We start from the raw sequence: 27,596 nt of genomic DNA on the forward strand, positions 1-27,596 counted from the left end.
TAAAATGAAAAAAGTAGCTTCTCTGTTCATTAATATGCCAGAAGGACTACATAAAATCCAGTAAGAAAATGCAATGAAGGGAGTTGGGGGAAATTGGAAGGGGAGGTGAACCATGAGAGACTATGGACTCTGAAAAACAATCTGAGGGGTTTGAAGGGGTAGGGGGTGGGAGATTGGGGGAATCAGGTGGTGGGTATTGGAGAGGGCACGGATTGCATGGAGCACTGGGTGTGGTGCAAAAACAATGAATACTGTTACGCTGAAAAAAAAAAAAGGATGGAAAAAGAAAAAAGAAAATGCAATATAGGGGCACCTGGGTGGCTCAGTGGGTTAAAGCCTCTGCCTTCGGCTTGGGTCATGATCCCAGGGTCCTGGGATTGAGCGCCATATCGGGCTCTCTGTTCAGCAGGGAGCCTGCGGCTTCTTTCTCTGCCTGCCTCTCTGCCTACTTGTGATCCATGTCAAATAAATAAATAAAATCTTTAAAAAAAAATAAAGGACATAATTCTTACCAATCACTACATCACATGTTCGTATGTCCTATAACATGCTGACCTTGAGGGTGAAGCTTAAGAAGGAAAATGTGAGTATTTGATCAGTCTCTGGTCTACTCTATTTCTAGAACAGGAGTCTCCACAAAGCAATTCTAATCATCCAAACTTACCCTTGAGATAGACTGCATTATTTGTGCAGTATTATTACTAAGTTCTTTTTCTGTATCTGTTATTAGTACCCTACAGGCTCATTTACCTGATTTAAAGGGCTTTGTGGGAAAAAAAAAAAAAGATGTAGAGAGGAAAGGAAATAGGACATAGGAAAAAACTGGTTATTATTACTGAGAAAGGCTTTGGAAATGAACTGTTATGTTCTGGTTTATTTTTTCTTCCTCAATGTCAGAATGTCAGCTGACATTCTTTGCTGATCTGACGATGATTAGCAATATTCTGTTCTTTTCCCTTAGCCTAGTGCCTGCTATGCCCTCAATAGCAGAAATCCTCAATAAACATTTCCTGAATGAACAAACTGGAGGGATGATATACTTCAAATACAAAGACAAGTTAGAAGTTCATGTGAGATGCAATGAGTTCCTAAATTAGGACAATGACAGTGAACCTTAAACAAAATCAAAAAAAGCCAACAGAACTTGATCAACCACTGAATACAGGAAAATTATATAGGTGATGAGTCAGATGTGTTTTATAAAACTGAACCTTAATTTTGAAATTCCAAATTGAAATTAGAGGTAAATTAGAGGTAATTACTATATTCAGTTGATCTGATAAAGAAAGTGAACATTTATTTTAAATTCTGGCACTTACCTTCCCCCACCCCAAAGAAATCCTTAATTTAAATGTAATCATGCAGTTTTTTTGACAACAGATTACAGCTGGGCTATGAAAATCATATAGTAATTGAACCTCATTCTGAAGGTTTTCTGCCTTCAATCAATATATCTTACATACTACTGCCATCTACAGTAAGAATAGCCAAGAAATTGTTACAGTCTTGTATGGTAGCTACACTGGTGGTGAACAGCATGAAGTACAGAGTTGTCCAAACTAATGTAACATTCTGTGTCAATGATACTTCAAAAGCAAGCAAGCAAGCAAGCAAGCAAAGCCAAGAGAGCTTCTGTATTCTTTTTTTTTTTTTAAAGATTTTATTTATTTATTTGATAGAGAGAGATCACAAGCAGGCAGAGAGGCAGGCAGAGAGAGGAAGGGAAGCAGGCTCCCTGCCGAGCAGAGAGCCTGATGCAGGGCTCGATCCCAGGACTCTGGGATCATGACCTGAGCTGAAGGCAGAGGCTTTAACCCACTGAGCCACCGAGGTACCCCAAGAGCTTTTATATTCTAAAGGGAAAAAGAGTCTAAGTAATTATAAAGTATTACATTAAAGGACTTTATTATTTCACAAAATATTAGTTTTACTGTAAGAAACATGTCCTTTTTAACCATCTTTAATAAAGATGGTTATGAGAGTATATGACAAGATACCTTTAAGTAAAGAGCAAGTATTCCAAACTAAAACAGTTACATGAAACTAGTTTCTATAAACACAGAAAACAACCTTTTTCTTAAGACTTTTTGAAATTTCTATCTACCATTAAGATTTGGCTAGAGACGTGAAATTTTTAGCACAAATAGAGAAAGACAACAGAGAGAAGCAGGTTTTAAAAAAGAACAAGGTTTTATTCAAGGGTTTTCCAACTTTAAAAAAATGCTTTTAAATCATGGATGAGAGAGTGAAGGTGAGGGGACACTATTCAAAAGAAATAAACAAAAGAAGATAGAAATGGCTCTAACTGGGATTCTATAACAATTAGGAAGTAAAAAAAAAAGCTCTCATTTCTGTCTAAGAACTGAGAACTAGAAAAAGCACCTCAGTATTAAGGACACAAATTAAGATCTGGTTTAATGAGGAACCCCAAATCTCCCTTCCTTCTTCTGACCTTTCTTTTGCTGTTTCTGAGGTTTGTAGTGATGAGGTAAGTAGTGTGTGTACAAGACTACTTTATCATTGTCAGAACTGAGGTATAACAGTAACGGCATGCACGGTAGCTCAAATTGACAACAAAAAGAAAAACTGTTTCCAAAAGAATTTAAGCCACAGCAGTATCCCTAAAATACTGACAGGAAACAGTCTCTCGAAACAGAGGACTGTGAGGGAGAAACTCTAAGAGTTCAGGGACATTTATTTAATTTTGGTATTTATATAATCACATTTCAAAATACAGACTTTAAAGTTAGGTGCCTTATCTCATTTACACCTACTTTTCAGTGGCTGGTGAGAAGCAAAAGCTTAGTCAATGTCTGAAATATACCCTGAACTACCTTGAAATGGGGACACTTACCTGAACTTAGGTCCCCTGAGGTTTGGAGCTAGACTACATTCTTCACATAGTTATAGTAAATTGTGAGATATCTTTAGTTTGAATTCTGTAGGTAATTAACAGTCCTCAAGTGATCAAGAAAAATGTCATGTCTTGAATGTCTTAAACTCCTGAAGATTTGCTGAAGCCACTAAGTATGTTAAGATATATTTTTTGCTTAAATAATTCTGCATTTAACAGAGTCCACAATACTGAGTATCATGGGCAAAATTTATCCTTCCTGCTCTATAGATGAGACCACACAAGCACTAACAATGAAGAGTTACTGTTCAAGCGTTTACAAACTTTTGCTAAAGGTGGCTGAGACCATTAAATTAAGTATAGTTTTCAGGGTAATTACATGTCACTTTGTTTAAAAGTAAGGCTTTTCTGTAAGTGTTATATACTTCAAGTTCTAGCATAATTTTTTTAAAAAAAGATTTTATTTATTTATTTGACAGACAGAGATCACTAGAAGGCGGAGAGGCAGGCAGAGAGAGAGAGAGAGAGAGAGAGGAGAAAGCAGATTCCCTCTGAGCAGAGAGCCCGACGCAGGCCTCGATCCCAGGATCCTGGGATCATGACCTGAGCCAAAGGCAGAGGCTTTAATCTGCTGAGCCACCCAGGCGCCCCAAGCTCTAGCATAATTAATGGAATGCCTCCAGAGAAACAGTTAAATATTTTCCACTTTTCATTCATTATTTCTACTGCTAAAGATTGATAGCTCTGGATATAGATTAACTGCTGGGTCATATTCAATTTATATGAGAGTACAAAGCTTAGGGCAGTAAAGGTTATTTTATAAGGAAAAAAAGAGGAGAACATAAAACACAACAGATTTCTAATCAATTTAATCAAACTAAAAACAAGAGAAGCCTACCACAGGGAGCAAGCAAAAACCTTGATATTACATATCCAGAATCCAGACTCAATTACATGAAAATTAAACAATGAAGAGCACAACCGTCTTTCTTTTTCTCAAGATTTAATCAGATACATTCTGATAAAAACAAAACTTTAAAAAGTGCGTAAGTTAAGAAGTGAACTGGAATTTTTGTTCAGCATCTTTAGTACAATTATCTTTTAAATTAGTCTTGCCTGAGCAAAATGTCAAATTCTAAGATTTGATGGTTTTCTTACCATTTGGGGTCCAACATTCACATTTATTGGTCCTAAGGTTTTTGGTAAAATCTTTGTTGGTGAGTTGGTGCTGGAAACTGGAAATGCAACAAATGAAATGTTACCTGAAATGATATCAAAATACTAGGTTAATGTCCTGCAATATCAAGGTCCCCTTCTATCTATACATTCATGGTCGTAACCCCAGTTTTGTTTCAGTAATATATAATTATTTTATTTTATTTTTTTTAAAGATTTTATTTATTCATTTGACAGACGGAGATCACAAGTAGGCAGAGAGGCAAGCAGAGGGCGGAGGGGGAAGCAGACTCCCTGCTTAGCAGAGCGCCTAATGCGGGGCTCGATCCCAGGACCCTGAGATCACGACCTGAGCTGAAGGCAGAGGCTTAACCCACTGAGCCACCCAGGTGCCCCTATAATTATTTTAATAATTAAGTTAAAACAAGAAGCCTTACGGAAAAACCATTCTAATGATTGCTTTTTTGTAGGGAATACAATTAGTTCTGCTAAATAGGAAAGCTGTAAAATAAATGGTTCACTCTGCCTGACAATTAATTACTAAACTTTTAGTGGGTTTTTAGAGGAAAAAATATTTAAATACATACTGCAAATCATAGTTTATGTTAGAGTTGAGAAATCTAGTTAGATCTTTATAGACATCATAGAACCAAAAAAAGTATTAAGTAGATAGGAACTAAAATATCTATTAGAATTTATAGTATAATAGAAAATATTTACACTAAGAATTAACATGCTTGCAAATGAGTTGGTATTTAGAAAAAAATATGATGCTACCTAATGATACTGAAAACAGTGAGATGTGCACAGTGTTTTCAGGTGATTTCAACACTTTAAATTTGAAATTAAGGTAGCTAAGTGCTACCCCAGAAATGAAACGTTAACTGATAACTTTCTGAACTGTGTCAACTACTTCACCACTCTGGACAAACTTCAGTTTATCAATGTTTTTCTTAATAATCTAATGTAACAAAGGAGACTACCCAGAAAGTATGTGAAAGAGATTCAATACTGAAACTCTAGGGGGAAAGAAGGCATTTAAGAGCAGGACAAGACCCCTCCTTCTTCAGATGGCCCCCTTGTATCTCCAAGCACTTGCCCAGACTCCTTAATCCCCTCTTCTCACCTGATTCTCAGCAAATACTCCTGTTTCCTTCAGTGAGGAAATCAGGCCATCAGTCTATACTATAGCTTCTCTTCCCTGACCTGTGAACCTGTCTGCATCCTCACCTATTTTTTACTTTTTTCTCTCTGAGTGGAAATTCTCATATAAATGATTTCTTTCATGTCTCTGCATGTCCTATCTTCTCAGGGGTCTCACTTATCAATTATCTACTGTCTCCTAGGTTTTCAACTGCACCATCAGCTCCTCCCCTTCAGTTTCTTTCTGCCCATTTGCCCTGTATCATTTTCCCTCAACACCCACACTCAACAAGGTCTAATAGCCAAATCTGTTTCTCCTTCATTTTCTTGGTATATGATTGAGTCTTGGTAGATGATCATTACCATCCCAGTGACCCAGTCCAGAAATAATCAACCCCCTCCCTCATTCAACTGACCACCGTATCCTATTTATCTCCTTACTCTGGATCCTTTATGTTGCTGACACTGGTTTAATTTGAAACGTTATCAAATCTGATTCTAACACACTTACCATCTAACTCAGTGATTCACTATTGTGGCTGTGCAATGAAATTATCTAGGACTCAATAAAAAATACCAATGCCTCAGTCCCATCCCCCAGAACTGCTGATAAAACTAGTCGGGTGCAAACCTGGGCTCAAACTGCTGAAAGTTGTCCAGAAGGTTCCAACGTGCAGGCAGGGCTGAGCACTACCACTCTAACTGGAAATGCTACTTCAAACAGTTTTGCTAGCCCCTCCACAAATCTGTAACAAACCAGTCTTTCAACTAGGGAAAACTGTTCTGGACACTCCCCTACTTTAGGCCTTCAAAGATTCTACAACACTTTCAATGCTTCCCTCAGATTCCTCAACAACAGCTTCTATCTAGAGATCTCACCCCTGCCTCCCTTCCCAGCTTCATCTTCAGCTACTCCCTCCACTCCAGTCAGGTTAATATTTTGCAATTCCAGAAAGGCCCCAGCTCAACCACTCTAGTTCTGGCACACACCTTTCCTTCTGCTGGAAGTCTCTCTTACTGCCTAGCATTTAAAATGGCATTCCATACCATTTTCTAAGTCATTACTGTGTGCCAGAGTCTGTTCTAGAGGCTTCCCATATATACATCATCTTGCTAGTGCTTAGGAGAACAGAATAAAATGTATTATTACCGTCTCCATTTTACACATTTAGAAACTGAGACAGAATGAAGTTAAAGAATGTGTACAACATGCCAGAGATAGAGAGGGCCACAGCCCTACCTCCCAAGCCTCTGCTCTGTGTGGTGCCACCTCCTCTTACAAGCTGTTCCCAGCCTCTGTGGTCTAGTTCCTGGATGCCCTTCTTCTGACTTTTTCATAAAACCTATGATCATTTGCTTGTTCTAGCTATCATTTACATAGTTTTAAGTGGGCTATGTCTCTCAGCTTTGTATCCTAGTGCCTGGTTTAGTTCCTGGCACAGAATAGGCACACAGAAATATAAAACTGATTAGCATAGATTGGAGCTATCACCTTTTCTAATCTGGATGCCGTATTTCCTGTAATGTGGTGTAAACTGTATTTTTTTGTTACATTTTAACTGGTACCATAACTTATACTGATTCTGAAATAAATTTAAATGCTAGGTCTTTTATTATTTTGAACAACCAGGATATCAAATAAAGTTTCCTTCCTCTGTAACCATGAAGCTGATTTTTGTTTTTATATAATATACATATCTTACCAAGTGCTAAAGATAAAAGTTATTATCAAATTCCCAAATATGGGTATTCACCTATTTAAGAATTCACCCTAACTAGAGAATAATTATCTATGATTCTAGGGTGAAGGAGAACAGCTATGTAATTGATAGACATGTGCCATCAACCTAGCCCCAGGCAGGACAGGCATGTGAGGAAGAGCACAGCCCTACAAAAGTCTGGCTCTCAGGTTTTTTTTTTTTTTTTAATTGAAGTACAGCTGACATATAGTATATTAGTTTCAGGAGTACAACATAGGGATTTGATAGTTACATATATTACAAAATGCTTATCATGGTAAGTGCAGTTACTATCTGTCACCACACAACATTATTACAGTATTATTGACTTAATATTCTCCATACTGTATGTTACAACCCTGTGACTTATTTTATAACCAGAAGTTTATACTTCTTAGTACCTTTCACCTATTTCATCTATCCCCAGACCCCCTCCCTTCTGGAAACCACTGGTTTGTTCTCTGTACTTATGAATCTGTTTCTGCTTTTCTTTGTTCATTTAGTTTTTAACATTCCACATGTAAGTTAAACCATGTGGTATTTGTCTTCTCAGATGGTTTTAAGAAATGACTTTAGTGATGCTGAATGTTTAAGATGAGATCACTTCTGATAAACTGTTAAAGCAAAAATCAAAAACCAGCAAAAAGCAGTGAACAAGAAACACAAAAAAGACAAATTAAGGTTAGGGAACAGATTGACTCTGATTTTAAACCTGACACTAGAGGAAAATTAAGAATATAAAACTCGGGTCAAAACAAAATGAAAAACATCATTAAACCCAGATCTGCCATGCCAGTTAATACCAAAAGAATTTAGAGGGAACTTAATAAAGTTGACAAATTGATTCTAAAGTGCATCTGGAAGAGTAAAGGCAGAGAACAGCCAAGAAATTTTTTAAAAGAAGGAGTAACAGGGAAGAGAGGAACTTTAGCCTACCTAGATTTCAAAATTATTACACAGCTGAAGTGTAAGAAATAATGTGATATTGCTAAGAAGCAAATAAAAAAAGTGACAAAACAGAAATTAAAGTCCAGAAATTACTTCTTGTATATACAAAAATGTTATATATGGTAAAGACAGCATTTCAAATCAATATGGGAAAGGGCGGATTACTTAATAAAATGTTCTTGGTTGTGTATCTGAAAAATAAAACACTGTACATCAGCTGCACTTCAATTAAAAAAAAAAAAGGCACACCAGGAGAAATGTTTTTGAGATAAGAAACTGTCCACTTGGGTAAAAGAAACCTTGGATTTCAATTTCTCATCTTGTACAAAAATCAATTCCCGAAAGATCAAATATTTACACATAAAAATTTAAGACATAATGGAAAAAATAATGAATACTGTTTTTCTGAAAATAAATAAATTGGAGAAAAAAAAAGAACACACTTGAAGCAAAAAATATATATTGCAAAATGAAAAAAAAAAATTTAAGACATAATGCCTGGGTGGCTCAGTCGGTTAAGCATCTGCCTTCGGCTCAGGTCATGATCTCAGAGTCTTAGGACAGAGTTCTGCATAGAGCTCTCTGCTCAGGGGAAGCCTGCTTCTCACCCTCTCCTTCTCCCTATGCCCCTCCCCCTGCTGATGTGCATGCACACGCTCTCTGTCAAGTTAATAAAATCTTAAAAAAAATTAAAGCCATTAAAGTATTAAAAGAAGGTAATAATAGTTTTTGTAATTTGGGGATGAAGAAGCCCTTCTGAGCATATTCTAGAATTTAGAAATCTTAAGTGAAAAGAGACTGACAGATGGGACTATCAAAAAATAAATGTTTCCGGGGCGCCAGGGTAGCTCAGTGGGTAAAGCCTCTGCCTTTGGCTCAGGTCATGATCCCAGGGTCCTGGGATCGAGCCCCGCATCAGACTCTCTGCTCAGCAGGGAACCTGCTTCCTCCTCTCTCTGCCTGCCTCTCTGCCTACTTGTCATCTCTGTCAAATAAATAATAAAATCTTAAAAAAAAAAATGTTTCCTAAATAGCGAAAGACCTAATATACTTGAGACAAACCTCAGACTTGGTAAACAAATTTGCAATATATATGTCATTAGATTACTAGCCTGAAAAACTTTTATTTACTTAATTTCCCACTTCTGAGTCAATAACAGTAAAATAACTCAATACAAAAATAAGCTGAGGCCATGAAGAAACCCAAATGTCAATAATCACATGAAAAGATGCTTGATTTTAATTTTTAAAAAAATTACACTAAAAAAAAAAAGAAACAATTTCATGTACCAGGCTGATAAAGATTAAGAAGTCTGATAACATCCTGAGTTGGTAAAAATGTGGCATAATGGGTGCATTTACAAAATACTTACTTGGCACCTACTAGATGTTAAGTACTAATGCTAAACACTATCCCCTGCACTCAAGCAGCTAACACGTTGTTGGTGGGAGGGATATTGGACAGTCTTTTTGGAGGGCAGTCTGACAATATAACTAAAGAGGAGTAATGGGTCTGGTCTCTTAGAGGATATCATTTTAAATAAGTGCTTTAAAAACAATTATACACATTTTAAAGTCTCTTTCTACTTCAACAAATGTCCTTTCAACTGCTCTCCATTGCCTAAGTGGCAAGCTGATCCCTGGCCTCTGCATCAGCATCACAATTAATTCCCAATAATAGGAAGACCCTCTCAGCAGCAATTCCTCTGCTGGATATGTATCCTAATAAACTAAGCAGATAAGAACAGTTATACATGTCCTAGAACTGCAACATTATAGATAAAGGCAAAAACCTAGAAACAATTTAAATGTATAAACATCTTTTGGTACATGTGTACGATGGAATATTACATTGTTCCTAAAACAGAATTTTAAGGACGTTATTAGCCATGGAAAAATGTTCCCATTTTACGAGGCTATGATTAGTATGACTCCCTTTACCTATAAACTACATACTCATAAGTTATATAAAGCATAAAAAGTATGGCAAGATAAACAACAAATGTAAGAAAGGTTAGCTCTGCTAAGAGTTTGGGGGAAATGTTTTAATTGTTTCATACGTATTCATTACTTGAAAAAACATCTTAAGAAGATGCATATTTTATAATTTAAAAAGTTACTGCCATTCTGGAAGGAAAAGAGAGAAGGAGGGAGGGAGGGAAATAGCATGAGATTCAGTCACAGCTACTGAAACAAGATAAAAATCTATAAATGAGGTATTTGTGTTTTATAATTAGTAAAAATGAAATCTGCTTTGGAAGCAATAACTTTGTATAAGATGAGAAATTGAAATCCAAGGTTTTTTGGATTTCAATAATTATAATACCCAGAAATAAAAACCATGCATTTAGACAATTGTTTACTTTCATCAAATCAACTAGGTTCAAGCAGAAACAGAACTTTTTTGACTCAAAAGGACATATTTAAATTGGTTATAAACATCCAGTATCCCAACATTTCAGGTAGGTTAAGAGAAGTAAACCAAACCAAGTGTAAAGAATTTTTCCTAAGTACCTGGCCTTAATTCATAGCTCCTTGGCAACAGGGGCTTGATACTATCCAGAAGCCAATTCCTGGCAGTTGGTGTATTTATTAAAAACAAAAATTTAAAGACCTGCCTGAATTTGGGTTTTGGCAATTCTCTGCATTAACTAAATGAGATCAATCACCTAGGGAAGTGGCTTGGAAAAAGAGTTAAAAACTTAGCCAAATCTTGGCACAGGCACACAATTTTGGCTCAAAATTTTATTTCGATTTTCTGAGTAATTAGAATCTTTCTGTTTTCCATTAGAATTGTCTAGACACCAAAGATTTCTTTCACTCATAATTCTTAAAGGGGTTCCTGTTCCAGCTAGTCACCTTCAATATGTCCAATTAAAATAAAAAATTCAGTGAAATAACTGTGGTTTGTCTACATGATGCCAATGTAAGTTATTTTTTCACAGTACTGACTTTCTGGAAAAAAAAAATTTTTTTTTTTTTTTTGGCCTGAATTAGTTTTTGGAAAAACCTTCACCCAAGCCTATTGTCACATCCTCTTAGAAGAATCAAATTAATAACTTACTCTAAGAAAGTGTATACCTATTTAATGGGTTTATAAAAATCTCAAATCAGAAACAGTGGTATATCCCATACACATACAGGGTCCCACTCCAAAGGAAAAGCTAACCTTCAGCCCTTAATAGTTAAGAGAATGACCTAGTTTATGGTGGTGTAGGTGTTTGTCAAAGTCATATCATGCTAGGCTAAAGGGGTTAGGCTCCACTACATGCAAATTATACCTTAATAAAAAAAAGGGGGGGGGAGTGACCTACGCAATTTCATACTTACTATCAAGAGGCTAATTACAGATTATACAATCCTTTTGCTTTCTTCCCTCAGATATTTACTTGCCTTATTCCCTAGCTTCCTTCTAGTCTCTGGTTTGGTCATCACATCAGATGCCTGACCATTCTATATAAGCACTTCTAATTTACTATGATTCTTTACCAGAGCCCTTATCTCTATGTGATGATATATGGCCTATTAATATTTACTTGCTTAGGTGATGATGATGACTTATTTTCTTTATTCTGATTTCCCCTCCTGCTTCTAAGTCTTGGTTCTTGTCCTGCTGTTTTAAATGCCATGACTGGTAGCCAGCTTGCCCCCTCCCCTGGGTAACAGAGATGTCTTCATGCTAAAGAGCAGACAGGTCACACACATGCACTAAGCTCTAGGACCTGGTCAGTGTAGAAAGAGCTCTTTCAAGGAATACTGCTCCAATGACCATTTTCAAATACATCATCAGCTGGGAGAACCAATCTGCTAACCCTAAATCACTTGTGTGCGTGTGTATGTGTGCGTGTGTGTGTGTGTGTTTCCCATGATAGAAAAGGCAAGAGAAATCCAAATCTAGAAGGAAGAATGAAGGCCTCTTGCTTACTTGGCCCCCAGATGTAGCCAATGGAGGTTTCCCACTACCCAAGCCAAAAGGCCTTTCTAAGTCCTGAGACTGCCAGCTTGCGAAGAGATCTTGCTAGATACTTTATTCTCAACGTTATTTTATTTTCAACACGAAGAAAGTCCTCGTTCCCTCTGTGTCCATTTCCATTCCTTTGATGTGCTTCCAAACTAGGTCCTCCAGAATGAAGGCTTCTTAACCAGCCAGGGGAGAGAGTTGCCCTGACTACCCATCCACACATTTATCCAAGGCAGCCACACAGACTCAGGGACAAGAGGACCAACCGTGTTTTAATCACATACCAGACACTAAACCTCTCATTCTCTCACAAAGGGCAAGAGGGGGAACTCACCAGTAATCCCTAGGTGTTGGCTGTGAGTAAAAGCACCTTCCAGGCTGAATGTGAACCAAGAGCTAGATAGAAAATCAGCCAAGACTACAGGAGTGTATACACGAAGGGCCAATCATCTACATTTAAAATGGGAATGGATTAAATCTGTAATGAGATGTCTATTTTCTTCCCCTACCCAAGAAATGAGGCCAGCACCATCTAAAATGCTCTGACCAAGCCTAGACACACACACACACACACACACACACAGACATTCACTGTTTGGAACCTTCAAATGCCTTAAGTCCTCATGCGAATATAGTTTTTTTCTTAATTTTTAATTTTTTATGATGTTATGTTAGTCACCATACAGTACACATCATTAGTTTTTGACGCAGTGTTCCAAGATTCATTGTTTGGGTATAATACCCAGTGCTCCATGCAATACGTGCCCTCCTTAATACCCACCACCAGGCTCTTTTAACCTCCCATCCTCTCCCCTCTAAAACCCTCAGTTTGTTTCCCAGAGTCCACAGTCTCTCATGGTTTGTCTCCCCTCTGATTTCCCCCAATTTGTTTTTCCTTTCCTTCTCCTAATGTCCTCCATGCTATTCCTTATGCTCCACAAATAAGTGAAAGCATATGATGATTGACTTTCTCTGCTTGACTTATTTCACTCAGCACAATCTCCTCCAGTCCTGTCCATGTTGATGCAAAAGTTGAGTATTCCTCCTTTCTGATGGCTGAGTAATATTTCACTGTATATAGGGACCACATCTTCTTTATCCATTTGTCTGCTGAAGGGCATCTCGACTCCTTCTACAGTTTAGCAATTGTGGACATTGCTGCTATGAACACTGGGGTGCATATGGCCCTTCTTTTCACTACATCTGTATCTTCGGGGTGATTATTATCTGTCCACAGCCCACCCACTCCCAGAATTTAAGTTCCGTAAGGACAGGGGCACTTCATTATCTCATCCACTGTTGTATCTCCAGCACCTAGCACACCCTGCCTGAGACATAAACAAATACTGTTGCATGAAAATGAATACATGAATGAATACATGAATGTCTGGATGGAAGCATATGATACAAATTCACAAGACACATGAAACACAAGTATAGTGTGAAAACTACGTCTCCTTCTATCTCCAGCCTAATCATTCCCTTCCCTACTGATGTCTACTGGTGCCAGGCTGTATATAAACTTCCGGAAAGATTCTAACATAAACAAACATATATGCATAAACGTCCTTTTTTCCTTCACATATAGCTGAATACTATATCAGTTTGCATGTTGCTTTTTTCCCACTTAATACTGTATCTATCTTAGTTGTCTTTCCATACCTGTATATGTAGTTTTGCCTCAATATTACTTTGTTAACCATACAGTATTACTTTTTATGGATCTACATGTTTATTTATCAATCCCTTAGTAACGGAAAAGCTTTTAATATTACAAATAATAATAAAATCCTTTATTACTATAAGCACTACTATAATGATTATTCATGTCTTTACACATACTGGTTGTACCAAATGACTGCACCAATTCACCCTTCATACTGAAATGTATAAAAAATTTTTAAAAAATGTATAAAAATGTCCATTTCTACGTATCCTTACCACTCAGTGTGTTAATCAAATTTTGTCAACTTTTAGGTTAAAAACGGTTCTTGTTTCATTTTGGTTCTAATTTATTATAATGAATAAGGCTGACATGTTTTATTTAAAAATCATCTACATTTTTCCTGAAAATATGCCCACCTTTCTGTTGACTGTGATTTTTTTTACTAGTAGACTCTCTTTAAATATTGAAAAAATAAGTATATTCTTTGTTATGCCTGATGCAAATATTTTTCCCAATTTGAATCTGCCTTTTACTTTTATATATGATTTTCTTTGTGTATTTTTAAAGAATGTAGTGGGGTTGTTTTTTGTTCTTTTTTTAGAGAGAGAGTGAGAGAGTGGGGAGGGCAGGGGCAGAGGGAGAGAGAAAATCCTAAGTAGGCTCCACACCCAGCACAGAGCCGAGGGCAGGCTCAATTCCACAACCCTGAGATCCTGACCACAACCGACATCAAGTCAGATGCTTAACTGACTTAGCCACCCAAATGTCCCAAAAATGTAGTCAATTTTATACTAATTCCTTTTCTGTGTGATTTTTGTGTCATATACAAGAAGGTCTGTAAGTATGTTTAAAAATAAATATGAAGGTCTGAGTAACTACAAAGTTTATTTATCTTTATTTCCCTCCTTAGAGGTATATGTTATATACAGACATGTTACATTTTACTTATCTTACGGGTTTGGTATTTCCAGTTGGCTATACTGTTCTTTAAAAACTTAGTTATATACTAAGCTTGTATTAAACATCCCCCGTGTTTTCTTATAATACATTAATGCCTTCATTTAAAATGTAACATCCTTGACATCTGGAATTTATTTGATGTGAGAAATAAAACATACAATATTTTTCCCTCAGATGGCTCTTTTTAAAAAAGTATGTTTTATTTATTGGGGTACCTAGGTGGCTCAGTCAGTTATGCATCTGCCCCAGCTCAGGTCACAATACCAGGGTCCTAGGATCAAGCCCCACATGGGCTCCACACTCTGTGGAGAGTCTGCTTCTCCCTCTCCCTGTGCTGCTCCCCCTGCTTGTGCTCACTCTCTGTCAAATAAATGAATGAAATCTTTTTTTTTTAATGAATGAAATCTTTAAAAAATATATCTTATTTATTTGAAAAAGAGAGAGTGCGCATATGCACAAGCACACAGGAAGGGGCAGAGGAAGAGGGGCAAGCAGACTCCTGAACTTGGGGCTCCATCCCAGGACCCTGAGATCAGGAGGTGAGTTAAAGGCAGAGGCTTAACTGATTGAGCCATCCAGGTTCCCCCCCGCCCCCGCTCCCGATAGCTATTTTTAAGATATTATTTATTTGACAGAGAGGGACACAGAGAAAGACTGAACACAAGCAGGGGGAGTGGGAGAGGGAGAAGCAGTCTCCCCACTGAGCAGGGTTCCCAATGCAGGGCTCAATCGCAGAACCCTGGGATCATGACCTGAGCTGAAGGCAGATGCTTAACTGACTGAGCCACCTAGCCCCTCAGATGTCTATTTTTAATAAATAATCTGCTCCCCTTCCCCCATGTTGCCCTGAAATGTTACCTTGATCATTTACTTATTTGGGTCAATTTACTGATGTTCTATTCTGCTCCACAGATCTGCCTATTTATGTGACAGCATCACATGCTTTTATTTCATTCCTGATTAACATTTCCACCAGAGAATAAGCAGAGTCAGAACAGGAGTGTCACGCATTTTTCCTTTCTGTATTACCCTTTTAACTATTTGTTAATAAGTGCTGTAAAAGATTATCAACTGGTTTCACATAAACTACTAATGAGGTCAAGTCACAGGTCAATTCTAGGACAGGTCAATTCATTTTGCAAGGAAAAAAGATTCTATATCTTAAAACTATATTTCTAATTTCAGCCAGTCATCTAGAAAGCAATGTATGTCACTGAAGAGTGGACTAGAATAGAAACAATATTTATCACCTTTATTTGACAAATAACTCAGGCCCAATAATGCAATGCAATATCTTTATAAGTAAAACACATTAATAACACATAATTTGAAAAATGGCAACATACCCAACTGGAAATGCCAAGATATGTAAAACAGAGTATATCTACATAACCAAACCGCAGCATCGCTACAAATGGGAGACGTAAGAAACAGAAGATAAAAGTTCCTAATATTGGTGCCTGGGTGGCTCAGTTGGTTAAGGGTCTGCCTTTGGCTCAGGTCATGATTCCAGGTGCTGGGATGGAGCCCTGAGCCAGGCTCCCTGCTCAGAGAGGAGCCTGCTTCTCCCTCTCCCTCTGCCCACTGCACCCACCCCTCACTTGTGCTGTCTTGCTCTCTTTCTCTCAAATGAATAAATGAAATCTTTTTTTTAAAAAGTTTCTAATATCTCCTAAGTTTAATAGTTCAAGTGGCCTCTAGAACCTCCCCCTCCATATTTGCTTCTACAAGGGAATTCAAGCAGTCTGTAGTACATAGGTAAGGACAGAAGATCTGAAATGCAAATACCTATATATCATAGGCATGGAAGAAAAGCTTAGCTGTTTTTGCAGCTGTCAGAACACAGAGGACTTCTAGGATCCCCCAAATGGACCACCTAACCAGGATATTTCCAAGAACCAAAGAAAGGCTTTCCATGAACCAAATCAAGAACCTTGAAATGGCCACAAGAAACAAGTTCTTAGCCCTAAGGGTCAATAAATCTGTCCTGTCAGTCTTTCCTACATACTTTCCCTGAAGGATCAAATCTGTTCTCTTGGCTTTGATAAGCATTTTTACATGGAGGACACCTTTTAAAGCAATTAACTAGCTCCTTGTTTCTTTGGTATCTAAAACCATAAATGCCCTGGATTCTTCACTTTGAAAGAAGAAAAAAACTTTCTTTCTTCATCTTCCTGTATGCCAGAATTTAAACAGTGCCTCTTCATTTCTTAAATGAACTCCTTAATTCAAGCTCTGGCATCTGGGATATTATAGTTGTTTTCATTTAGTTCACCAAACCTCAAAGCTAAAAGATCTTAGAAATAATTTAATCCATTCTCACTAGGTTTTCTTTATAGGACCTTTCATTTCAATATTTTTTAAATGTCTGTCCAAAAACATGTCTTACCTACAGGTTTGATTCTATCACTTTTACACTGGCTTCTTCATCTTTAGATAAAACATGTCATTTTGTCCTTTTTCTATTATCTTGCTCAGTAAAGGAAACCTGTAAATAAATTTCTCATTTCTCTTCTACCTGTTTAATTAGAATTTCCCATTTTTTGGACAATATATCTTCTGATTAATACTTGAATTACGGGCTCTCTGCTCAGCAGGGAGCCTGCTTCCCTCCCTCTCTCTCTGCCTGCCTCTCAGTCTACTTGTGATTTCTCTCTGTCAAATAAATAAATAAAAATCTTTAAAAAAAAAAAAAACAACCATATTGGGACGCCTGGGTGGCTTAGTTGGTTGGACGACTGCCTTCGGCTCAGGGCGTGATCCTGGAGTCCCGGGATCGAGTCCCACATCAGGCTCCCAGCTCCATGGGGAGTCTGCTTCGCTCTCTGACCTTCTCCTCGCTCATGCTCTCTCTCACTGTCTCTCAAAAAAAAAAAAAAAAAAAATACTTGAATTAGTTTACCATATGGCCTCAGACAACTTGGCTCTTCTAATCCTTCAGAGTAATTTTTCCCAAATGGGCCTGGTCTTAAGCTGTAAAGAGGTGGGGGTGGGGCAGGGATGTAGTGTCACTCTAATTCAAAATGCACATTCCTTGGCTTCACTCGACATCCAAAGACTCAAAAACTAGGTGGGGGGCGCCTGGGTGGCTCAGTGGGTTAAAGCCTCTGCCTTCGGCTCAGGTCATGATCTCAGGGTCCTGGGATCGAGTACCGCATCAGGCTCTCTGCTCAGCTGGGAGCCTGCTTCCTCCTCTCTCTCTGCCTGCCTCTCTGCCTACTTGTGATCTATCTGTCAAATAAATAAATAAATAAAAATCTTAAAAAAAAAAAAAACAAAAAAACAACTAGGTGGGAATGCTTATTTTTAACAAGTGCCTCAGATGATTCTTATGATCAGTCAAGGCTGGGAAAGATTGCTTCAGGGTCCCTTTTTCTCTTGGTTCAAGTTAAGGAAGTAATGGAGTAAAGTAGACTCTTTCCATTACACTTAATCTCTTTCCAAAAAATTTAAAAAAGAATGGACTGAGTGACCCTTATTTCTTCAGCCTCTTGTTTTTACATGTTACATCTTTTTAGTATTTAGCCTCCATTCAACCCCTACTTCCAGCACCATCACCACAGCCGTACACCCACCAGATGGCACACAGACACTGTGTGCACGCCTAGTAAAAGAGTGAGTGGATGGGAGCACATTTTATCTTGTACCAACAGCCGCTGTAGGGCTAGAGTAGATCAAGGCAGCTGGGTGCAACCACAAAGATCAGAATTTATGAGTATTAGAATATCCAAGTGCACTTAATTGGAAATCATCCTCATGAAGAAGCCCACGACCTCTCTAACATGGTAATCTGTTCCAGACTGTGTTAGTAAATAATTCATTTAAAATTTATAGTGAAGATGTGCCTGGAGGGCTCAGTCAGTTAAGTGTCTGCCTTTGGCTCAGGTCATGATCCCAAGGTCCTGGGACTGAGTCCCACATTGGGCTCCCTGATCAGCAGGGAGCCTGCTTCTCCTTCTCCCTTCGCTGCTCCCCCTGCTTGTGTTCTCTCATATGTGGGCTCTCTCTCTCAAATAAGTAAATAAACTCTTTAAGAAAAAATTTAGTCAGGAGAAATATTTTTCCAATATTTATAAAAGATGGCAAATGACTTACAGATAGACCTACAATTTAAAAGTTGCATTCTTAAATTTAAAACTTTACGACACTTAAACTCAAAAAGACCAAAAACGACCCATAAATTAGAGTTTCAAAGCACTTCTTTTCCCTAGAAAATTAGAAAGGGGAATCACTGAATTCCATAATACCATACTCAAAATTGTAATGATCAATAGTCTTATTTCAACAATATGTTCCATTTGAAAGCTATTATTGAAGCTACATCGAAATCATATTTTGAAGAGCAAGAAATCTTAAAGTTAGACATCAACAGCAACAAAAATCTTTTAATTAAAACCTAATCCATTAAGAAGTGGTGATGCAACATGGGGGATTAAGGGGGTAGGAGAAAAATGAATGAAACAAGATGGGACTGAGAGAGAGATAAACCATAAATGACTCTTAATCTCACAAAACAAACTGAGGGTTGCTGGGGAGAGGGGGTTTGGGAGAGTGGGGTGGGGTTATGGACATTGGGGAGGGTATGTGTTACGGTGAGTGCTATGAAGTGTGTAAACCTGGCAATTCACAGACCTGTACCCCTGGGGATAAAAATACATTATATGTTTATAAAAGAACAAAACAAAACAAAACAAAAAAAACCTAATCCATTAGAAGATTTTTCCAAAAAAAAAAGATAAGATTTTTGCAAACTTTTACACCTAAGTTCCCTGGGTCTACTTGGCACATAGTAAGTGGTCAGCAAGTAGTCTCTTCACTTTTGTCAGAGAAATTGCCAAGAGAGTGACAAACTTTGTACCATAAGTGAGCAAAGTGCCCAAAACCAAACTCCTACGGATCGTCTCCAGCTTTAGAGTCAAGATCCAAAAGTTCATTTATAAATTGGTTGCTTGAAACTTGGTAGAAAGAACATTTTGTTATTACATGACAGGATCCTTTAGCAAGAGTTAACTCATAATATACTTAAAGCCCAATACTCATTTTATTTTATCTGCTCCTAAACAATGTAAAAGATTTTCTTTTCAGAAAAATAAAGACATCAGGCAATCTTCCCTCTGACCTCCACCTAAGAAATGAGAGATTTTTAGGTTGCTGTTGTTTCTAGTTGTACACATATATACATAAGGCAAAGAGAATGTCTACATTAGTCACTCTCTGGGTATTCTAACTTGGAAAACAATGAATAGGCAAAGCTTAGATCACCACAGACCTCAGTTTTGAGTTCATATATACAATGGGAGAACTATAGGTACCCTACTCTGAAAGTCTTTCAGTGTATTATTCTTAATTTGAAGGGTTAACAGTCTCAAAGATTTCTGTATTGTTGTTGCTGATGCTATTATATACCCAACTGTCATGCCTACATTTATAATCGTGACACATATTTTTGCTAACTACAATCTAGGATGATGTCATAGTTATATATCACACGTGGGGCCATCAACTTTTTTTAGGGCTGTTTATTTCATCAAACTTACATATACTTTGATAAAAATTATAAATATTTTTACTTTAGTCAGACCATAGTTTGTAAATCCACCTTTTTTTTTTTTTTTTTTTTTTGAGGGGGTGGGGAGAGAAGGAGAAAATCTTTAGCAAGCTCTATGCCTGATGCTGGGCTCCATCTCACAACCCTGAGATCATAATCTGAGCCAAAATCAAGAGTCAGACACTTAACCAACTGAGCCACCTAAGTACTCCTTTAAATCCATTTTAAACTCCATGTAAGTTACTTTACTTACCTTAGAAAGAAAAAAAACCCTTCAACTGCTACCTATTGCTATTCCTTAAAAAAGAAAAATGCATGAAGATCAATTTTAGAATCTTAATGTAATCTTAAGTAAAACATTGATCTGAAAAGCCTCAAAATTTCTAAATTCTGTCATTATGTGAAGCAAAGAAAATTTTCTGGGAAGCCCCCAGATCCCAGAGCAAGAGAAATTTTTAATAATCTCCTTGAATGTTGGTATCTTTTTAGACCAATTAAACATTTAGAAAACCATTTAATATTAACTCCTTACACAAATTTTGAACTATGGTTTACAGAATTTTTTTGGCTGTCATCTACTCTTACTAATTTTACAGTGTAGGGTATCGTGAATTTTTACTATGTGCCTTATATGTGAAAGATCTGGTGCTAGCACTGGTTTTCCAAGATCAAACTTTAAGAAATGCATAAAGTTGTAATGTTTATAAACGCACACTATTCAACAGCATAGAACTTCTCTTTGTTACTTGTAAAAGGAAAGGTTTTTACTTGTTATGAATTCCACAAATTTAAAAACTATTTTTTAAAATTTGACTGCTTTCATTAACATGTGTATTGCCTCCAAGCTCTTCCTTTGCTACTTTTTTTCCGCAAATAAACATTCTTCTCTGTCCATTAGCAATCAATCCAAGTTTACTATCTTTCTTTTAAGAGGTTCATTTCAATTAAACTAAAAATATTTCTCTCCCATTTCTTACTCAAAGATCTTTTTGGAAGAAGTCCTATGCTTCTCACTGAAGATAAAAGGCTCTCTCACACTAAATGCAAATAATGTTTCATAATGCAATTTCATTTTGAGCCTTAGTATCTATTGTGCAATTACAAACTTTTGCAACCTAAGTATTCCTTATATATTTTATAATGGGTAGGCTTTTTTCCAAGTATTCTGTAGGATTTAATGATTATTTTTTCCATAACTTACATGCACTAAAATTAACTTTCTCACATTTCCATAATTATATTAATTTTTAAAGATTTTTTTTAGAAAGTCTTTCCAAAAGGTATGTTACTCTACTGATTCTCAAATTCTAAGTATAAAAGAAAAAATTTTAAATGACTAAGTTTTATTTATTCCCCGATTAAGTCAGATTTATGACCTCCCCTACCCATTCCAGCTACTGTGAATTTCGAATAAAACAACCTCAATTGTAACAGAAGAAACATCTGTTGCTTTTTTCTTCATCAGGGCTTCCCTAACTGAAAGAAAGGCTCTCTGCCTGACCTCCTCTCTCACTCCCCCTCCCCACCCACACTAAGTTCCTTAAAACTCCTTTTTAAGTAAATGTATTATTTAAAATGTTACTGTATCTACTTAAAATGTCATAACATTGTAGAAATATTCACTTCCTTATTAAAATTCAAAGAATGGGTAACTCTTAAATACATCCAAACACAAGAGCTGTGCCTGCTAGAATATTAATTGTAACTGAAATGCAGACTTTCCAGAGTATATATGAAGTGATCAACTCAATCAAGTTGTCACACATTCCAGGCTCACTCATTATTATTTAGGGTTAAGATTTTCTTCATAGGTTCCAGATTCATATAGGATCTTGCTTGGTATATTTTCTTTGCCAATCCAACACTAACATAATGGCAGTCACCACCCCAAGAGGCAGACACCAAATGGTGCCACCCACACTCTCACACTGTGCCTCATAATAAACCATAAAGCAGTGGAATGCACCGGCCCCTTTATGAGCAAACAATGCCAGAGCTTCATTAGAATACAGCTGACATTTTCAAAGCACAAATACTTTTTAAGAAAAATGTACTAGGAAAAAAAGGAATGAAACAGCTATAAAAGCTGAAATATCTTTTTAATGTCAGGTTTACTTCAAAGATCCTGAGGAAGCATATTTTGCTGTTGTCAATTTGAAAGTTTTCACAAATAAAAAAAAATGTATAGTTAAGGGCAAAGCTTATTTTATTAACTACTGGAAAGAAATGAAAGTAAAAACTATCATTTGAATTGCATTCACAAGTAATAACTATGAAGTATCTTCAAAATTATTCATTTCCTCAACTGCTTTCCTAGTTCTTGAAAGAGGAAAGCTAAGCTCTAGAATTACTTTCACATTTTAATTGATTTATATAAGTTACTGAGTGATAAAGTAAGCTTACTCTACCCCTCCCCCTCGCCCAACCCAACCCCCATACCCTGTAGTTTTCCTTGCTTGTCTGCAATAAGCAAGGACGTCTTGAATTCAGCGTGCTCTTGGCTATTTATCAACTTAACATTGCTGCTGCTGGAAGAATATAAAATAAACACGGTAAAAACTCACCCAGCAGTAAGAAACAAAATGATCTCTCTTACCTGGTCTAAAGAAGCATGCCTCTCACTGCAGTACCAACAACACTCTACAGTCTTTGTTACCATTCAGTGGAAACTTGAGACTGTGTCAGACATAAGTAATCGAGCTCAGAAAAGCTCAATTTAAAATACTTCTCAATAAAACTAAAAAGATGCTCAAGAAAACTGTTTAAGTAACTGGCTTTCAAAAGACATACGAATTCTGTCTAATGCAAAAAAGATCATTCAAAAGAAACTAGAAGTGTTAAGTCTTAAGAGACAAAGGGGCTTTTTAATGTGTAGAATCTTACTTTCTTATTAAATTAAACGTTTTAAAAACATGCTTAAGATAAAAGCAGCAAAAAGATAAAATGGCTAACTCCAAATTAACATTCTAAATATCACTTGAATTTTAACTAGCTAAAAAAATAAGATTAAACTTACTCATGAAATCTGCATAATTCGAATTGTACATGTCAGGGTATTTGCTGGCTCCAAAGCAGTCACAAAGCAGGAGACCTTAATGCATCTTGAAAGCGGAGCAAAAGCTCCATAAGTTTCAGGGGGGAAAAAAAAAAAAAAGGAAAAGAAAAAAATAAAAAGGAGGAGAAACTCTTGAAAAACTGGTCGGGGCTTTTCAACCTGTAGTAACTGTCTAGCTCCTCTGGGAGGGAAAAAAAAAAAAAAAGTCCTGCCCCCTGAGATAGGAGGCTATGTTTCAACGCCAACATGAATGACAGGCCCGTTTCTGATATCAACAAAGAGCAGCTTAGTTGGGCTCAATTTTTTTCACTTTCCCACACGGTTAGAAGATCTAAGTTTTTCAGGTTAATATCTTTATATCTAGGGTTAAGTACCTTTCTCCATTTTCTCAAGAGAACCCCATCATGTTGTCCTAGTTTTTTAAATGATTAATTAAAAATACATACCTAATCATCTTACTCAGTTTTTCCTATGCAGGAAGCTAAACAAAAGATGACCTCTAAAGTTCCTTTCCAAATCTATCTTTTGTAATCTCAGATCACCATATGACTAATTATTAATATTAATAAGCTTTTCCTACATCCTGACATGTGGGTACAAGCAGAAACCAAAAGTAGGTAACAAACATAAAAATAAGGTAACTGAGATAAAACTGTCAACTAGCTAGATGTAAAAATCATTTACTAAAGTACATGAGTATGATATACAAATTCAAAACAATAAACACTTTGATCAATGACATATATTTACTGAATGCCTATTATGAGCCAAGCACTATTTGGGGCTCTGAGGATATAGTAGTGAACACATCAGATAAAAGCCAAACAAAAATCCTTGTCTTCAGTGAATTAATTGGTTTATATTTTAGTTCCCTGAACGTACAACTCTCCTAGATAGACTAAGATATCGCTTTCCTTTTTTGATTAGTTACCACCTAATCTGAAATAGTCCCCTCTGAAAGTATGTCTTGACAATAGCTTCAGAAGGGCAAAGATTTTGTGCTTTCTTCAGTGTTGTATCCTCAGCGTCTAAAACAACGCCTATTAGATATTCAAGTAGGTATATGTGAGCAAAACAGATGAGAGCTTTTTCATAGTTAAACTTTCCTTTGCAAACAGACTATGTACTACCTATTTCATTTACATGCATAAGGATTTAATTAACTTGGGTTATAATTATATAATAGCTTAAAATTGAAAAACAACCTATATGACTGTATTTTTCAGATTCTATCTTTTCAGATCCTAAAATCTGTTTTCACTATCAGATGTGGCTGTATTTGACTTAAAATTCTATACACTAAATTTTTGTGGACTATCAGATTTCGAGGTTTTCGAATAAAAAATGAATTTTAGAAATCATATGGCATCCCATCAGTTTTATATATGTAGAAATAACTTTAAATTCCTCTGCTTCTCATCATTTTTGTCACCTTACCATAAATCACACACAGAAAATACGTGCACACCTCTAACCTGTCTCAGCAGCCAGAAGTGGCTGCATATGTCACCCAAGGCCAGAATATTCAGGGACTAGATAGATATGGTCACAATTATACTAGTGTAGCCTTTTCTTTTTTCCTTTTTTAAGATTTTATTTTTTTATTTACTTGACAGAGAGAGAGCATGAGCACAAGGTGGGAGAGGGGCAAAGTCAGGGGGAGAAGCAGGCTCCCCACTCAGCAGGAAGCCCAACGAGGGACTCCTCCCACAGGGATCATGACCTGAGCAGAAGGCAGACACACAACTACTCAACCAACTGAGCCACCCAGGCGCCCCACCGGTATAGTCTTAAAACAAAAGGAAATTAAACTTCTCAGTACTCAGATATACTCATATATTTATAAACAGCAGAGTATCAGTCCCTCCCCCTGTCCCACTGCCAGAGCTGGACAATGATTAAAAGTTCAAATATAGGGCGACTGGGTGGCTCAGTGGGTTAAACCTCTGCCTTCGGCTCAGGTCATGATGGCAGGGTCCTGGGATCAAGCCCTGCATCTGGCTCTCTGCTAAGCAGGGAGCCTGCTTCCCTCTCTCTGCCTGCCTCTCTGCCTACTTGTGATCTCTGTCAAATAAATAAAATCTTAAAAAAAAAAAAAAAACTTCAAATATAAACTACCTGCAATATTCACATATTCAATATGTGTTCTAACAAAAAAATGTAACAGCAACACAAGGTCAGAAAACATGTGATGGCTGAGATCAAGTAATGGGTAAGATAAGGTGGGACCAAAGCAAGATTTCATCAGGAATGGTTCCTACAGGAGCAATATTTCTTTTCCCTAACCATTACTCATTCTTTCTTCAACAAATACTCATTGAGCACTTTTAATGTATCAGGCACTGAGCTAGGGAGGAAACTGACCTGCTCCACAGAGCTCAGTACTGTCTACTCCATAGATCTGACTTTAAGCCTATCCCTATGCTTCCATGTTTCTTTCTCCATGTCTGCCCTCCTTGCCAGTGCCCCTTCTCCAGTACCAAAATTCTTCACTTACACAGCCTTTCTATCTACTTTCAGGCCATTCTGGCCAAGCAGCATAATCCCTAGCTTCTGTGTTCCTTTCCAACTGCATCACACACTTTGAGGGAATTATGAGTGTTCCTACTGGCATAACAAAATACATCTTGTGTATGTCCTCTCAAACAATTTCTCCTTAATCTTACTTGGTTATCTAGAAAATGCCAAAGGGGGCTAGGCATTCATTCCCCCAGGTTTATAAGCTAAATTATTCAGACTGGAGTTTGTGATGGTATTGGTAACCACATCTTGCAGGTCCCTTTCTGATTCTACAGGCAGAAATGATATTATGATAGCATTACCATAGTTTTTACTTGCCCATTCTGCTAAAATCAGTATCTGCCAGATCCATGTTGTGAGGGAATGGAAATTACCCATGCTGGTTTCCTATACTTACTCACATTTTGAAATAAAATGTCTAATCATCCTGATGAAAACTACATCTAAAGCAAAAGGTCCCTGCTACCACTTGCGTGGATAAGTGATAATTTCTTAAATATATCATGCAGTAAAAAGTAACCTCACTTTCATTGCTCCTATTCTTCTTCTACCTTTAAATACAGAAATTTTTCAAGGATCTATCCTTGATGCTCCTTTATTCAAGACTTACATTCCCTCTTTGAGGAGTATTACCTATTTCCATGGCTTTATCACCACTATATATAGATGACTATGAAAATTTATACTTCTAGCCCTTGTCTTCTCTGTTCTGCACTGCACTCTAATTTACAATTCCCCACTGGACATCTCTGCCTCTAAGTTCCAAAATCTCAAGTCAATTTCTGCAGTAATGAGCTCCATGTCTACCTTCCCAAACCAGCTCATCCTCCTATGTTTCCCATTCTTGTTAAAGGCATACTCATCCAGAATAGAAAGTGACTTTCTATTCTCACTGCTTCTTTACCATCCAAATGCCCACATTGTTTCCAGTTTTTTTCCTCCCCTAAAACATGCATCATTACCCTACTATAAAAACAAAATAAGTAAGAAATACAACTTCTGGAGCACCTGGGTGGCTCAATCGGTTAAGCATCTGCCTTTGGCTTAGTTCGTGATCCTGGGGTCCTGGGATCAGTCCCGCATTGGGCTCCCTACTCAGTGGGGAGTCTGCTTCTCCCTCTGTCCCTCTCCCTGCTCATGTTCTCTCTCTCAAATAAATAAATAAAATCTTAAAAAAAAAAAAAAAGAAATACAACTTCTGATGATCTCCTGACTACCCTATCAAAAATAGTGGTAGCCTTAAGCCACATATGGCTATTTAAGTTTAAATTGATTAAAGTTAAATGAAACTAAAAACTTGATTTTCCATTGCGTTAGACACACGTTAAGTCCGCAACAGCCACATATGGCTAATGGCTTACAGATACAAAACATTTCCATCATCAGAGAAAGTTCTATTAAACATTTCTGGTCTAGGTGGCTCAGCCGCCTGAATGGCTCAGTAGTTAAGCCTCTGCCTTCAGCTCAGGTCGTGATCCCAGGTCCTGGGATGGAGTCCTGCATAGGGCTCCCTGCTCAGTGGGGAGTCTGCTCCTCCCTCACCCTCTGCCCCTCCCGCCTGCTCTCGCCGTTTCTCTTCCTCAAATAAAATCTTTAAAAAGAAATACATTGTCGGGCGCCTGGGTGGCTCAGTGGGTTAAGCCACTGCCTTCGGCTCAGGTCATGATCTCAGGGTCCTGGGATCGAGGCCCGCATCGGGCTCTCTGCTCAGCAGGGAGCCTGCTTCCTTCTGCTTCTCTTCCTTCTCTCTGCCTGCCTCTCTGCCTGCTTGTAATCTCTCTCTGTCAAATAAATAAATAAAATCTTTAAAAAAAAAAAAAAAAAGAAATACATTGTCTGGTCTAGATAATAACAACAAACTACTTAAAACAGTAGTCTAAATTTTCCTCAATCTGGCCCCTCACCCTCTACCTTAGAAGGTATGAAACCTTATTTTCTACCTAAAAGTCAACCACAACAAAAATCCAAACAGTATGATTTAAAAATGGGCAAAGGACTTGAACAGACATTTGTCCAAAGAAAATAT

General features: G+C 37.3%; 1 protein-coding gene across 11 annotated transcripts in view; it reads right to left on the reverse strand.

Moving 5' to 3' along the window:
* The window catches only part of TFDP2 (transcription factor Dp-2), a 184,877-nt gene that overhangs the window by 51,344 nt on the left and 105,937 nt on the right, over nucleotides 1-27,596 (reverse strand). For 5 of the 11 annotated variants that reach the window (XM_044251513.1, XM_044251511.1, XM_044251509.1 and 2 more), the window contains one exon: nucleotides 4,013-4,116. The exons of 1 other annotated variant lie outside the window; for it this stretch is intronic. In XM_044251513.1, coding sequence (XP_044107448.1) covers nucleotides 4,013-4,116 — 104 coding nt within the window. Of the gene's footprint in view, nucleotides 1-4,012; nucleotides 4,117-17,147; nucleotides 17,167-22,591; nucleotides 22,647-23,011; nucleotides 23,412-27,596 lie in introns of those variants that run through there. 5 more of the 11 variants (XM_044251510.1, XM_044251517.1, XM_044251512.1 and 2 more) reach the window with 4 other exon arrangements.

Source organism: Neovison vison, chromosome 6, assembly GCF_020171115.1.
Source record: "Neovison vison isolate M4711 chromosome 6, ASM_NN_V1, whole genome shotgun sequence".
Lineage (NCBI taxonomy): Eukaryota > Metazoa > Chordata > Mammalia > Carnivora > Mustelidae > Neogale > Neogale vison.